Below are 15,446 nucleotides of genomic sequence, written 5' to 3' on the forward strand. Positions count from 1 at the left end.
GCGTTATTAAGTGTTACAAATCCAATCTGTCTTTTTGTCTAAATAGTAGCACCAATATAAAACCACAATATCAAGCCACTTAGTCTTCACACGCACCTGTGGTTGATAACAAATATGCGTGATAACATGATAACTATCTTCACAAAGTCACATGATAAAGTACTGTCACATGACAGGCAAGATGGCGACCACCGAGCTTGTTGTGGTGTTGACGGTGTTGCTTTCTGTGGCTGTAGGCGAGGAAGCAAATCGTGTTAGCGTCCACGCTGTATTTGATGAAACAGCTGGCGGATTTCAGATTCGACAGGGACCTGCCACAGATGATTCCCTGGCTTGGGCACAGTTCATCAACTCCGTCAATGAAACCGGGTGTGTAGGACGTTGATCCATACCATAGACATTAAACATTGCTCATAGCATTAGCAGACGTTTTCATAAACTGTAAGGTTTGGGGCTTTTAAAATCCAGCATTTTCGATAACTACCAGTGTCTTTCCACTTTATGAAAGTATTTCCAAATTAAACTTCCTTTGTGTCTTAATTGCCATAATAGGCTTACTCACGTCTGCGTCAGAGATGAGATATATTGATGGGTGCGATGTTCAGCATGGCAATGCATATCCAGAAATTTGAACATTTCGTCATTTGATTTTGTCTGTACAAAACAATGAGATATCGTTTTGTATTTCACACTGTTTTGTATTTCACACCACTTTGGGCAGTATTCTAGTTATGTTAGCGTGTCTACTAAATATGGGAAGGAAGCCTGGAGTAATTAAAATCCCTAAACCTTGGCGACTTTGGGGGAAACGGGCATGGGTGTGGTGCAAACTGAGAATTTCTTTTAATGCACATAATTTCCTTAACAATTTAGAGGACTCGGGTAGCCTAGTGGTTAAAGCGTTCGCTCGTCACGCCGAAGACCTGGTTCGAATTCCCACATGTGTACAATATGTGGAGCCCAGTTCTGGTGTCTTCAGTGTTGATATTGCAGCAATATTTCTACATGTGGCGGAAACTGATAACACTTTAGTAATGTTTCCAAACGAACAACGGAAATATGCATGTGGATGGGAAGTTTACTAGTGTCATGTATAAAGAAATCCACAAAATAATCACGCACACAAAATTCGTGTCTTGTCATAATTTCACAGTTTCTTATTATGTATGTAATGTTCTCGTCCCTGAAGCGTGCACATGACAACTTCAAAGAGCATTGTCCCTGCTGGTATGACATCACAAAGCATGTGTAAAGTGTTACGGTAGGGATTAGAGATATCTGATGTGAGATACTGGTTGTATATCATCCCGGTCCCCCCGCTATGAAGCAGCTGCGGCCCTAGTGATGCGTAACTAGGGCACTAGTACGATCATGTGTCATTACATAAGGAGGTTTCCTAGGTGAGTGTCTCGGTTTTGTAAAAAAAAATCTTTTTCATGAATTTAAAATGTTTGATCTTGCTTTGTTGACTTGTATGTAGTGACTGGATGTGGTGCTATCTTATCAGGATTACTGAACTGTCTGTCAAAGATGTTATCGTTCTGCTGTGTCGTATGAGGTACCTGGACCCCGTTCCCGACACTTATCGTAGCGCTACGACTGTCGCAAGTTTCTGTTAAGCATGGGAGTTGCGACTGTCGCAAGTTTCTGTTAAACATGGGAGTTGCGACTGTCGCAAGTTTCTGTTAAGCATGGGAATTACGACTGTCACAAGTTTCTGTTAAGCATGGGAATTACGACTGTCACAAGTTTCTGTTAAGCATGGGAGTTGCGACTGTCGCAAGTTTCTGTCAAGCATGGGAATTACGACTGTCACAAGTTTCTGTCAAGCATGGGAATTACGACTGTCGCAAGTTTCTGTTAAGCATGGGAGTTGCGACTGTCACAAGTTTCTGTCAAGCATGGGAGTTGCGACTGTCACAAGTTTCTGTCAAGCATGAGAGTTGCGACTGTCGCAAGTTTCTGTCAAGCATGGGAGTTATGACTGTCGCAAGTTTCTGTTAAGCATGGGAGTTGCGACTGTCGCAAGTTTCTGTTAAGCATGAGAGTTGCGACTGTCGCAAGTTTCTGTTAAGCATGGGAATTACGACTGTCACAAGTTTTTGTTAAGCATGGGAGTTGCGACTGTCATAAGTTTCTGTTAAGCATGGGAATTACGACTGTCGCAAGTTTCTGTTAAGCATGGGAGTTGCGACTGTCGCAAGTTTCTGTTAAGCATGGGAGTTGCGACTGTCGCAAGTTTCTGTTAAGCATGGGAGTTACGACTGTCACAAGTTTCTGTCAAGCATGGGAATTACGACTGTCACAAGTTTCTGTTAAGCATGGGAGTTGCGACTGTCGCAAGTTTCTGTTAAGCATGGGAGTTACGACTGTCGCAAGTTTCTGTTAAGCATGGGAGTTACGACTGTCGTAAGTTTCTGTTAAGCATGGGAGTTACGACTGTCGCAAGTTTCTGTCAAGCATGGGAGTTACGACTGTCGCAAGTTTCTGTTAAGCATGGGAGTTACGACTGTCGCAAGTTTCTGTTAAGCATGGGAGTTACGACTGTCGCAAGTTTCTGTTAAGCATGGGAGTTACGACTGTCGCAAGTTTCTGTCAAGCATGGGAGTTACGACTGTCGTAAGTTTCTGTCAAGCATGGGAGTTGCGACTGTCGCAAGTTTCTGTTAAGCATGGGAGTTACGACTGTCGCAAGTTTCTGTCAAGCATGGGAGTTACGACTGTCGCAAGTTTCTGTTAAGCATGGGAGTTGCGACTGTCGCAAGTTTCTGTTAAGCATGGGAGTTACGACTGTCGCAAGTTTTTGTTAAGCATGGGAGTAGCGACTGTCGCAAGTTTCTGTTAAGCATGAGAGTTGCGACTGTCGCAAGTTTCTGTTAAGCATGGGAATTACGACTGTCACAAGTTTTTGTTAAGCATGGGAGTTGCGACTGTCATAAGTTTCTGTTAAGCATGGGAATTACGACTGTCGCAAGTTTCTGTTAAGCATGGGAGTTGCGACTGTCGCAAGTTTCTGTCAAGCATGGGAGTTGCGACTGTCGCAAGTTTCTGTTAAGCATGGGAGTTGCGACTGTCACAAGTTTCTGTCAAGCATGGGAATTACGACTGTCACAAGTTTCTGTTAAGCATGGGAGTTGCGACTGTCGCAAGTTTCTGTTAAGCATGGGAGTTACGACTGTCGCAAGTTTCTGTTAAGCATGGGAGTTACGACTGTCGCAAGTTTCTGTTAAGCATGGGAGTTACGACTGTCGCAAGTTTCTGTTAAGCATGGGAGTTGCGACTGTCACAAGTTTCTGTTAAGCATGGGAGTTACGACTGTCGCAAGTTTCTGTCAAGCATGGGAGTTACGACTGTCGTAAGTTTCTGTTAAGCATGGGAGTTGCGACTGTCGCAAGTTTCTGTTGAGTTACGACTGTCGCAAGTTTCTGTTAAGCATGGGAGTTGCGACTGTCGCAAGTTTCTGTTAAGCATAGGAGTTACGACTGTCGCAAGTTTCTGTTAAGCATGGGAGTTACGACTGTCGCAAGTTTCTGTTAAGCATGGGAGTTACGACTGTCGCAAGTTTCTGTCAAGCATGGGAGTTACGACTGTCGTAAGTTTCTGTTAAGCATGGGAGTTGCGACTGTCGCAAGTTTCTGTTGAGTTACGACTGTCGCAAGTTTCTGTTAAGCATGGGAGTTGCGACTGTCGCAAGTTTCTGTTAAGCATGGGAGTTGCGACTGTCGCAAGTTTTTGTTAAGCATGGGAGTAGCGACTGTCGCAAGTTTCTGTTAAGCATGGGAGTTACGACTGTCGCAAGTTTCTGTCAAGCATGGGAGTTATGACTGTCGCAAGTTTCTGTTAAGCATGGGAGTTACGACTGTCGCAAGTTTCTGTTAAGCATGGGAATTACGACTGTCGCAAGTTTCTTTTAAGCATGGGAGTTACGACTGTCGCAAGTTTCTGTTAAGCATGGGAATTACGACTGTCGCAAGTTTCTGTTAAGCATGGGAATTACGACTGTCACAAGTTTCTGTTAAGCATGGGGGTTACGGCTGTCGTGGCGCTACGATAGCTTTCAGGAACGGAGCCCTGCTCATTTTGAGGGACAATGTATCCAAGTCTTGAGTACGTCGATTCCCTCTGTTGGGTGAAGCCTAATCACTGGTCTGTTCTCAGTTGTATGTTTATTAGGATACCTCTTATTACTCTACCGTTGTCACACTATCGCAAGATAAAGCGTTTCCTCGCCACGCCGAAGGACTTGGTTCGATGTCCCGCATGTGTACCGTGTGTGAGTCCACTTTCTGGTGTCCTCTGTTGTGAAATTGGAATATCGCTAAAACTAAAGTCAGTCACTATATGTGAAAAGAGTGACTGCGTGGAGTTAGAATGTTTGAACCTGGACTACACCAGCTGTCTTTGTTTTGGTGTTTTGGTGTTAACACCAAATAGTCCCTCTGGGGTCGGTATTTCGCAGACTCCGACACTGACCACGGTCAGAACGTCTTCACACAAAACAGGTATTGACCACCTTCAGGACGCCTTCACAGACACACACCAGGCACTGACCGCATTCAGGACGCCTTCACAAACACACAACAGGCACTGACCACATTCAGGACGCCTTCACAAACACACAACAGGCACTGACCACGTTCAGAACGCCTTCACAGACACACACCATCACTCACCACGTTCAGGACGTCATCGCAAACACACAATCACTGACCACGTTCAGGACATAATGACATAATGAATTCATGTTTCTTGGACAAAATCCTTGTTACTTCGTCGGGAACGAACATACAATATTTGGTATTCGAGCACAACTGGAATATTGCCGAGTGAAGCTGTTGATGGTTTGACTACGCTTTGAAAACGCACTGAACAATGTCACCTGACTGTGACGTTTTCTCACCGATGTTGCCTTGAGTGATGGGTGGTGGTGGAACAATCAAATCAGTGGGTTTTCTTACCAGAGGTGAATGAAACAGGACCCTTTCACCATCACGACTGCGCAGATCCTGACAATGATGCCGCGATCCCATCTTGACCGTACGATGCGGAGGTCTGATTATCCCCCTTGGTGTTTACAGCATCAGATGTTGAACGAATGAAGTTGTGATGTATGTTATATATAGGAAGGACAAGTCTTTGTGGATGATCGACTTCTTTCGTTTCGGTGCAGATACTTATACTGTTCCTTCCGTACAGCCCAGACCAAGGGAGATAGGTGTCTACACTGAAACGTCGCTATGTTACAATGACGAAGATGGTCATCGATAAAGATTAGTCATTCCTACTACTTACAACGTCTAGAATGCCACACCAATAGTTCATCTGATATATAGCATTAGTAATTATTCAGCATTTGTTTCCGCTTATTTTCACCTTATCAGTTCTACAGTTTGATATTATTTATTCGTGATATCCAGTCATTCCACCCGTAAAGGGCCGGGTTAGAACTCTTCAGTAACCCATGCTTGTCGTAAGAGACGGCTAACGGGATCGGGTGGCCTGACTTGCTGACTTGGTTGACACGTCATCGGTTGCCAGTTGCGTAGATCTATGCTCGTCCTGTTTGATCACTGCATTGTCTTGGTCTAGACTCGATTATTTACAGACACCTGCTGTATAGCTTGAATATTGCTGACTGTAGCGTAACATTAAACTCACTCACTCCAGCCATACCATATGACCATGTATCAAAGAGTTCGACTAGTCGTGATATCCGACTGTTCACTATGTTCGAGTATACTTCACATTCCACCCTAACTGATGTGTTCCGTTCACAGATGGGGTTATCTGGAGGTAGGGACGCCGTTCTATGAATACCACCAGAAGTACAACGACTCCATGTTGGCCTACGCGGCCGGCCTGGTCGAAGGCTACCTCACACGTGACCTCATCACCATGCACTGGCAAAACACAAGGGCCGGCTACTGTGACGAACCCTACTCCGCCTACTGTCGGCGTCTTCGCAACTTCCTGGAAACAAACCTAAACTGGATTCGAACCTCCATCAAAAACAACCCTGATGATCCTTACTGGCACCAGGTAAGTGAGTGAGTGAGGGTCATGGACGCCACATCTAGTTCGAACGCTAGGTGTGTCGTTTCTGTTATATTACTTTCACAAAAGAGTCCCATGTAAATTTCTGGGCTCTTGACGGAAATTTGCCTTCAGGGAGACAAAGTCGAAGTTGTCGTGAGACGGACTTGTTAAAGACGACCTGTTTTCGAGGCATCATACATTCGAGACGCGGATTGATAAGCCTAGTGGGGATCCACGAGTGAGTATGTTTAGTTTTACGCCGTTTTTAGCAATATTCCAGCAATATCAGGGCGAGGGACACCAGGAATGGGCTACACACGGTGATCCACAAACCTGTGAATGATTTCACAAATCATGTAGTTGTTAGTAGTTAGATGGGTAACCGCATGCGGCAAAAAGTTCTTCTTGCACACTACAGACACGTGGTGTGGTATTCTTCCAAGGGAGCTGAGGCCATAAAGTCACATCGGTTCCTTGACGTTAACTGGCTTCTGTACTGGGCCCCGTTTGACTTAAATAGCTCTAGAGTAGACGGTAGAGAAGTGGTTAAAACGTTCGCTCGTTACGATTACCCACATGGGTAAGCCGCCATGATATTGCTGGAATATTGCTGAAAGCTACGTAAAACTAAACTCACTCACTCACTCTCTGAGCTCTAAGGATATCATAACTGTAATAAGGATTCGCTTCAAGAAATGATAATACGGGAACCAGTCATCGTTGAACGTAGGTTTGCGATCATCATGAGCTGGGAACACTTTGTGGAACGGATCTCCGGTGTTTTAGATGTGAACGGCTGTTGTACACGACCGTTTGGCAGAACACGTGGTAATAAAAAATAATTACTGTCACTACTGTAAGCTGTCCGAGTTAGATGGCGGAAACTGCCGAGATTACAAGAGTGTGTGACATTCGACTCTCTCACCGCCAGGTGGAGATGTTCTACACTCAGCTCCGGGGGATGACAGACGGCTACAACAACGATCCACAGAGGCCGTCCCTGGACATAGACCCATTCGGGTTGTAGTAAGTACAACAAGAAGTTCATGAAGTTAGACCTTTTAATCTAATACGATACCTGCCCGAAGAACTCAAAACTCCCCCATAGAAAGTCGAGACAGGTGATCAGTCGATCAGCATTCAGGCCTGCGTATCTGATATCTGTGACTTGCAAACGAAGGTAATCAGCAAGTTCTGCAAGTACGTAGTCAAAAATCATGAGTAAAATATCCATCATGGATTCTAAGTCCCGAACGGGTAGACACTACCCTACAGAGTATATCTGTGTGGGTTCAATGTTGACCTTGCTATAGCTATGCAAAGCAGTAAATATATATCGTGGGAGAATTATCTGGAACACCAATTCCAGTGGATCTAAAAGAGGAGGAAAATGGCGGTGAAACCTACATGGATGTTTAGTTTGTTGCTTAGCGCCTCACTCAGCAATATTCCAGCTTTATGGCGGGTGTCTGCAAATAATAAAGTCTGAACCACACAATCCAGTAGTTTGAAATCTTAAGCATCGATCTACGTAATTTGGATACGATGACATGTACCGTGTAACAAAGTCAACAAACCTGACCCACCCGATCGCGTTAGTAGCGCTGCTGTGTAACGACAAACATGGGTTGCAGAAGACCAATTCTAACCCAGATCCCAGCGGTTTTGTGTTGAATGTGTCACTGATCTGTGACAATACGCTAGGTGTCACGAATACAGGGTACAGTTTGTTAATGATGATTCAGAAATAATATATTTTCGGCTGCTATAGTGTCCATTTCCGTGTCCAGTATGTTCCAGATTAGCGATGACGTGGGAGATCTGGAGGTGGCGCTTCACAAACCCGGCGTCAGTGTCGACCAGCCCCGACGTGGTCACTGCTCCGCCATCGTCAAGATTAACCCCGAGTACAAGGACGTCTTCGTTGCCCACAACACGTGGACAAGCTACAAAAACATGGTGCGCATGCTCAAGAGATACACACTGCAGTACAGTCTGACCAACACCAAGAAGGGTAAGCCTCATTACCGATATGACTGGACTTTGTTGTTTAACGTCTAAGTCAGCAATAATCCACCTATATGGCGGCGATCTTGAAATAATGGGGCTTAAACCTGACACTATGGCAGGCATTACAGATGCAAAATTGATTATTGGGGTTGAGAGTATATATAGTGCCGGTATGTTAGTCCCTGCTGAGATGATGTGCATGATGCGGAAGTACAACTACGATAATCTCGTTATCTGTAGTTACCGTCACTACACCATCCTCGATATCTCCAGGGTATACGTTCCGAAAAGTCTCCACTATACCCTGGACGCATCTACGGGTCGGCCTGAAAATTTTATTACCTCCCTGGATATCTACCCTGGTAGATTACTTTGCCCAGCGTATGAATACACAGCTTCTTCATTGACAAAATAGTGAAACAGCTATTTTTGTGGGAAGGGGCATGTTCTCTTGGCAAAGATCTCCTGTACTGTCGGGGGTGCTGGCAACAGTTTACTGGGAAAATATTTGTCGTGTTTGTTTTAATTTGTGATTGTGAAGGTTTATCTCATCGGCCAGTCGCGTCGATGTCACTGTCTGGACAACACCACAGACAGCTGTGAATAAGAAACAGACTAAACTACATGTGTATGGACAAGGTTTAGGCCACTTAAAAACTATTTCTTGTTTCTCATTACCGCCCGACCCTGTTTTGTCTTTTTGTGCACAAGTAAATTTACGCGTACGAACAGACTTGCGTGCAGACTACCGAAATCCGTCTCAGCTGCCGACATTCCAAGTTTTCGACTTCACTGAAAATCAGAACAAAATATTATAAAATAAAAATAAAAAAAACACCTCACCTACCAATTTGTTTATAAGGAGTGATGAGAAACTTCACAAACTATTTCGCAAAAACATCTTTTGGTTGTCTCTAAGTAAATGTTCAGCCCCTGCTTTTCTTTATGTTGTCATGCTTTTTCGGTTGTCTCGGAAGTGCGATAAGTTGAAGTCGTTTTATTCTTTTAACTTCGACACATCCGTGGTTGACTAGTCAAAACACTGATCACAGTACAGTCTCGTCTCCTGTGTACAGGGTTCCATCATGTTGCACAGCTTAGTGCGATAACTAGTCCATATTTTTTAGATTAATTCATTTAACTGGATGAATAAATGTTAATCAGTTTGATTTGATACATCTAATCACGTGTATATTGGAATACTACGCTACTTCTAATCCTTGCAAACCCATCGTACAGCGTACTCCGTCGTACAGCGAGCTCTGACAAACAGAAACCTGGAAATAATGGAAATCTCAAAACTAGGCTCTGAGGCTAGAAAACTTTGAGGGTCTCATTGTACGTTACAGAGCTACACTGAATAACTTCAGAAAAGGCATTTAGCCAGATGCATTGATTCATTTTACGACCTCATCACACAGGGGCAGTCTATGATCTCTTAGTTAAGCTATGCTGCTTGAACCTAGACATACAACATAGAAATAAGGTGTTATTAAAGAATAGAATTAAAATTCATGTGTAAATACCATTTTCTTTTGGAACGAGGAACTGGGATTCACTGTAATCACAGTTATTTGTTGCGTCTATTTTCATTGGAGAAAATTCGGATCTGCTGAAAAGTACGTTATTATCTGAATAGGTTAATGAAACTCATGTTTCGGTATGTGTAGTATAAATAGTGTGATAATGTTGTGTCACCATTCTGACAGTGTCAGTGTCGACAAACTGAGGATTCCGAATTCCAGTCTGCCAACACCATGTTACGCTCGCTGTTCTCGCAATGCCTCATATACCAACCTGGCCTGAGTATTTAGAGACATTATTTGCCACTCGTGTAAAGGCGTCTCAATTCGGTGTGCAGAGTTATGCCCCTTTGTGTTTCCAGAAAATGTAGAATCCGGGGTTCTAATCCGAATTTGCCGTAATCATGTTTCTAAGTTTGTGCTCATTGGTTTCAGCCAAGGTAACGTCTGACATCTGAATTATTTGACATTTCATCCAACATCAAGCTGGCCCATCGTGATTTCTGGAGATGTTGTCAAACTGGGCTCACTCACTCACCCACAGTTATCATTTGTGTCCACAGGTATGCTACCCATGGGCAGTGCCTCCACCTTCTCCTCCTACCCCGGCTACCTCGTCTCCTCCGACGACTTCCACGTACTGTCCTCTCTGATGGTAAGTGAACGTTTTTATAAGTGCTTACAGTGGACGGTCGCCCCAGAAGCTAAAATGTTTGCTCGTGGATTGGTTTTGGGTTTGAACTGTTCAAATCATTTCCCAGCCAATAGAGGTTGAACTAGTGCCCTACGGACGCAGTTTTGAGTCCCTAAAGAAGACAAAGAAGATTACTCCATTTACACCTCGTTGTTCTCAGTGAATGCCAGTCAGCAAGCAGTCGCTATTTATCCCCAGCTTTCTATGATATATATTACCCGAGTTATTTTCGGAGAGCTAGAATTCTCATATCACCCTGCCGGGTACCCGTTCACTACGGGATGAACGGAGTCACATTTTAAACAAAAACGCCATCCTAAAGGGACGAATCACTAGAAACACGGATGAACATATCTTAACTTCGACTGTTATGCGAACACCTACTATCACACGATTGTATCCCATTTTCGCTCTCTGTCAGACAATTGCATGAATATTGTTAAAAAAGAACGGAAACCTTAACAATTAGATTATTATTATTATTTGTTACATCAAAACGTGTAAAGTTCATTGACTTCAGGTATCGTTGGAAACAACCATCCCCAACAACAACCCCGATCTGTACCAGTTCACCACCCCTGAGGGGTGCGTGTTCGAGCCTGTGAGGGTGTGGACGGCCAACCGACTGGCTACAACAGGAGAGGAGTGGGTGCTCAACTTTACCCGCTACAACAGTGGCACGTGAGTCCGTCACACGACATGGTTGTAGGTGGCCCAGCATATGTAAAGGTCGTCAGTTTGTTAGGTGAAAGAAACGTATGACGCTGGGTTCGAATCCGAGATCGGTTTGATTATGTTTCCCGGTTTGTCAGCATCATGCACCGTTGGTGAAGGGTAGTCATAATAATAATATATATGTAGTATCCTTTTTTCGAGTCATCTTCGTGCACTTGAGATATTACTGGAGTAAGACAACGACCAATTGATGTATTTATCAATCAGTCGATCACTGACTTGATCAAAGTTCGGCTTTGGTAGAATGCTGTGATAGTGGAGGTAATGTCGTGCAAACGTATTCAGTCAGGTAATCAATTCCATGAAGAAAGTTAAATGTAGGGAGTTTTATTCAGTACTTTGCCATTGCTTTAATATTAATGTATAGTTGAAAGTTCATCAGTGTTTTCTCCCTTGAACTGGTGTTTGTGACCACCAATGATTTCTGTGTTTCGGTTTGATCGGTGTTTTGTTACAGGTACAACAACCAGTGGATGGTTGTGGACCAGAAGCTGGTTCAAGGAACTCCTCTCCCCCAAGGGGTACTGACCATTGTGGAGCAACTTCCGTACGTACACCCTGTAGAGAGTGTTATACCAGGGACCATATACCGATATATATGGTCTCTGGTTATACCTTCGTGAGACCGCCTCTGTGCTGTAGTGAGTAGAGCGTCTGCCAGGAAAGCCTTAGGTCACTGGTTCGATTCCCGGCCCGTCATACCAAAAAGACATCAAAATATGTTACTTCTTGGTCCCAGTGTGGACTTTTGATTTAATGGGTACGACAAGGACTGGTCGGCTCGGCGTCAGCATAACGTTTCTGAGTGGGGTATTCATGCTTAACTGTGTCATGGTATCTCAGTGAGCTAACTCTATGAAACCAGCTTAAGTCTGGGCTGGTATATATGAGCAAACGAATGTTAAGTGCGACGTTAAAGCTCATTTCACGTCACCTTTAACATTGTTGTTGCGACATCAACAGCTAGTATTGTATTGGAAAGAGCGAACGCAGGGTCCATTTCAAGGCAACTTACGTTTCTTTCGAGTTTGTGATCTCCCCATTAAAAAGCATTAACTATTCATGAGGTGAGTTTAAATTGACGTACTACCATTACTCGAGAAATAAGCCATTACGGACGATGAAGTGTCAAAGTAACTTTACCGCTCTGTTAGTTTTTAAAGTATGTAGATATTAATTTTTATTATTATTCGTATTTTTGCTTTAGATATATTAGTCAGTTACTTTACGTCACGGAAACCGATCATCAGATGCCCGGTAGCTCCTTACCCCAAAGCGTAGCACACAATCGCCTCTGCAGATAAAATAGAGTGAAGATTCTCTAATGAAATTGTGTTATTTGTCTCCTATTGATGACTGTTTTATTTCAGAGGATACGTTGAACATGCAGATGTGACTGACGTCTTAAAGAAAAACACATACTGGGCCAGCTATAACATCGCGTAAGACATACAACAAATGTCGGTCTCAGCTCCTCCACCAAAGCTAATCTGAAGCCAGATTATATTTTCTCTCTGCTTGTATTTTCTCCCTGGCACCATAGCTGTTACCACTATCACGATATTATCCGATTGTTTCAATATATGTGAAAAAAGAGTATTTTTTATGCATTATATGAAAATTAATGAACCACAGATTATCATATTATTTATTTGTTTGAGTATGTTTACTGAACACGTTCGTGATATATTTATCTAAATACATAAGTGAAGGTTCCTCGCTATCCCTGTTTAAGCAGATATGAATAGTTACGTGAATAAGACCAGGATAGCTGATACAAATATAACTCAATTTCAGCATATTTGAGTATCAGATTAGTATTCACATAGCCTGTTTGATGTTTTGTTGCGTAATGTGTTTTTTAAAAAGATATTTCCCGAAGATATTCCAAATGAGCGGCCAACAACAGTTTGTGGACAAGTATGGGGACTACTTCACACACGACATGTGCCGCCGTGCTCAGATATTCCGCCGCGATCATCACAAGGTCAAGGACAAAGAAACGCTGTATAAATTACTGAGGTATCATATCACTTGTTCTTGTTTGACTGCATGACCTCATCCATAGTTGTTTCTTTATAAGACGACATATATAATAACAAAATAGGTGATAATCATTTAATATATATTTAGCACGACAATGTGTGATCCTCGATTCTGATTGGCTGAGAGCTCATCAAAAACTGAAATGACAGTTTAAGGACAGTTTAAGTCACTTATTACAGTGGCCATTTGACCGCATATGAATACAATGAACTCGTTGACCTTTTTGTTTCTAAACAATTATGTCTGACATCGGACACTTACACCTAAGCAACATTTTTGTCTTAAAATCCCTCTACAATAAGTGTACGCTGTTCTTACAAAGTATCCCCATCCCCCTCTCAAGATCCTGGTTAATATGGTCTTCAGTAATCCACGCTTGTCTACATCCGCGAAAATCCGGGTTAATATGGTCTTCAATAATCCACGCTTGTCAATATCCGCGAAGTTCCGGGCTAATATGGTCTTCAGTAATCCATGCTTGTCTATATCCGCGAAGATCCGGGTTAATATGGTCTTCAGTAACCCATGCTTGTCTATATCCGTGAAGATCCGGGTTAAAATGGTCTTCAGTAACCCATGCTTGTCTATGACCGTGAAGATCCGGGTTAAAATGGTATTCAGTAACCTATGCTTGTCTGTATCCGACATATGGCATCTTATCTCATTGTACCAATTGCAGGTACAACGACTTCAAACACGACCCCCTGTCTAAGTGCAACTGTACACCAGGCTACAGCGCCGACCTCGCCATAGCAGCTCGCGACGACCTCAACGAAGAAACCGGAACTTACCTCTACGACGACCTTGGATTCGCGATGGGCGGAGCTGTAGACGTAAAGGTCAGGCTTAGTTTCACAATGTCAAGGTTTCTGAGAAAAGCATATGGGTGTCGCCTTATCTAGTTCAGTGTTATCTTTCTTGTATGACTTGAACACAGCTATGTATTCCGGACCAGTGAAGATACGGGATACAATTAATCTTTAGTGGGCCATGTTTAACGGCTCGCTGACTTGGCTGAACCATCATGCCAAATCCCGTCATATTGCGTAGGTGTTCATGCTGTTGATCTCCACATTGTCTGGTTCAGACTCCAATGTTCAGAGACAGGTTACAGGAATATTGCTGAATGTAAAACTAAACTCACTCACACTATGTATTGTCACTGGAGAACAAATTCAGTGTCCAGTCTATACCACTCAGATGATTTTGTTTTCTCTTTGCAGATTCATTTCTTTCTTTTGTTATATTTTGTTTATTTATATTGTCCACAGATGGTGGAGACGTGGGAGATGCAATGGCTGTTGTTTGATGCCGTCTCGGGGCCCACGTATGACCAGCAACCGCCGTTCCAGTGGTCTAAAGTCAGGGACGCCGACAAGTATCCCCACTTTGGACAACCAGATTTGTTTAACTTCAAACCTGTGTCATTTAACGGAACGTTGATACCCCCTACCACACCATCTTGGTACAGGGGCTAATGAACAACAGAAGAACCTCGTAAATCCGGCCGGTGCCACTCACTTTGATATTTTCTAGTTTTACAAATGTCCAGATAAACGAATCAGGTTACAGTTCCTTTTTGTCTCCACAAATGTACCTCATGCGACCAGTCTGGGTCGACGAAATATCAGTGTACTCAAGTTTCAAAAGACACTAAATCATATTGTTATACTTTCAAGGTCACATTTTCAAATTTAATGGAATCAATAAAATTAATAATTTATCATGACAGCGAATAGTTCGTGTCTATGAATATTCAAAAGCGATTAGTATCATGTTTGCATATATTGGATACCTGAGAATTAACACGTCTTGTCACACACACAAAAACCCACGGCGATGAAAGACTCGATGATAGCCAAAACTCACATGTGTACAAAACAACGGCTTCATTTCGCCTAGAAGAATTGTCGGCGATATGGAACACACAGACACGGTTACTCGTCGTTCAGGACACACATTTACATGAAACACACAGTAACAAATGTGTTAGGGGCACAAACTGGATGCCCAAGTGGGTGTCGCCTCATCAGGTTCAGTGTTACCTGGTCGAGACTCGATTATGTACTGACCGACGCCATATAGCTGGAATATTGCTGAGTGCGGGGTAAAACGGAAACCTCACAAACTGGCGCAGTCTGATGGACTCGCGTGATCTGCTGTCGTACAAAACCGATCGGTTTTCAGCCAGAAACGGCCGCATTCAGCCATTGGCACTGGCGTATTGCCAGCAGACGTCATTACACCAGGAATCAAACAGGTTAATGGTAAACATAATTATAGATCTCATATTCCTCTTGGATCGTGCAAATTGTAAATAGCTCAATCACCGTGAACAAATAGTATTTTGGAAACCGGCGAAAGAAACGAAAGTAAATAATTTTTTGAAGTCTTATTTAGTCT

At 43.2% G+C, this 15,446-nt stretch overlaps 1 protein-coding gene across 2 annotated transcripts; it reads left to right on the forward strand.

The window, feature by feature from the left end:
- The first annotated feature begins 169 nt into the window (after nucleotides 1-169).
- On the forward strand, nucleotides 170-14,774 carry LOC137293528 (putative phospholipase B-like 2). 2 transcript variants are annotated; one of them, XM_067824134.1, is made up of 11 exons: nucleotides 170-369; nucleotides 5,777-6,038; nucleotides 6,967-7,061; nucleotides 7,826-8,049; nucleotides 10,132-10,223; nucleotides 10,783-10,943; nucleotides 11,455-11,544; nucleotides 12,368-12,439; nucleotides 12,867-13,019; nucleotides 13,723-13,882; nucleotides 14,315-14,774. In XM_067824134.1, exons 1-11 carry the CDS (start codon nucleotides 170-172, stop codon nucleotides 14,519-14,521), a joined length of 1,716 nt encoding a protein of 571 aa, XP_067680235.1. In that variant the 3' UTR covers nucleotides 14,522-14,774. The 2 variants fall into 2 exon arrangements, with proteins under 2 accessions (XP_067680235.1, XP_067680247.1); XM_067824146.1 differs by lacking the exon at nucleotides 12,867-13,019 and having other exon boundaries at nucleotides 171-369.
- The last annotated feature ends 672 nt before the right edge of the window (nucleotides 14,775-15,446 follow it).

Source organism: Haliotis asinina, chromosome 1, assembly GCF_037392515.1.
Source record: "Haliotis asinina isolate JCU_RB_2024 chromosome 1, JCU_Hal_asi_v2, whole genome shotgun sequence".
Lineage (NCBI taxonomy): Eukaryota > Metazoa > Mollusca > Gastropoda > Lepetellida > Haliotidae > Haliotis > Haliotis asinina.

What these genes read in the sequence shown, in the direction of transcription:
- LOC137293528 (XM_067824134.1), top strand. Translation starts at nt 170, where the DNA reads ATGACAGGCAAGATGGCGACCACCGAGCTTGTTGTGGTGTTGACGGTG. An exon ending in ATAGACCCATTCGGGTTGTA is followed by an intron (nt 7,062 to 7,825) that starts GTAAGTACAACA and finishes TTCCGTGTCCAG; the next exon opens with TATGTTCCAGATTAGCGATG. An exon ending in ACGTACTGTCCTCTCTGATG is followed by an intron (nt 10,224 to 10,782) that starts GTAAGTGAACGT and finishes CATTGACTTCAG; the next exon opens with GTATCGTTGGAAACAACCAT.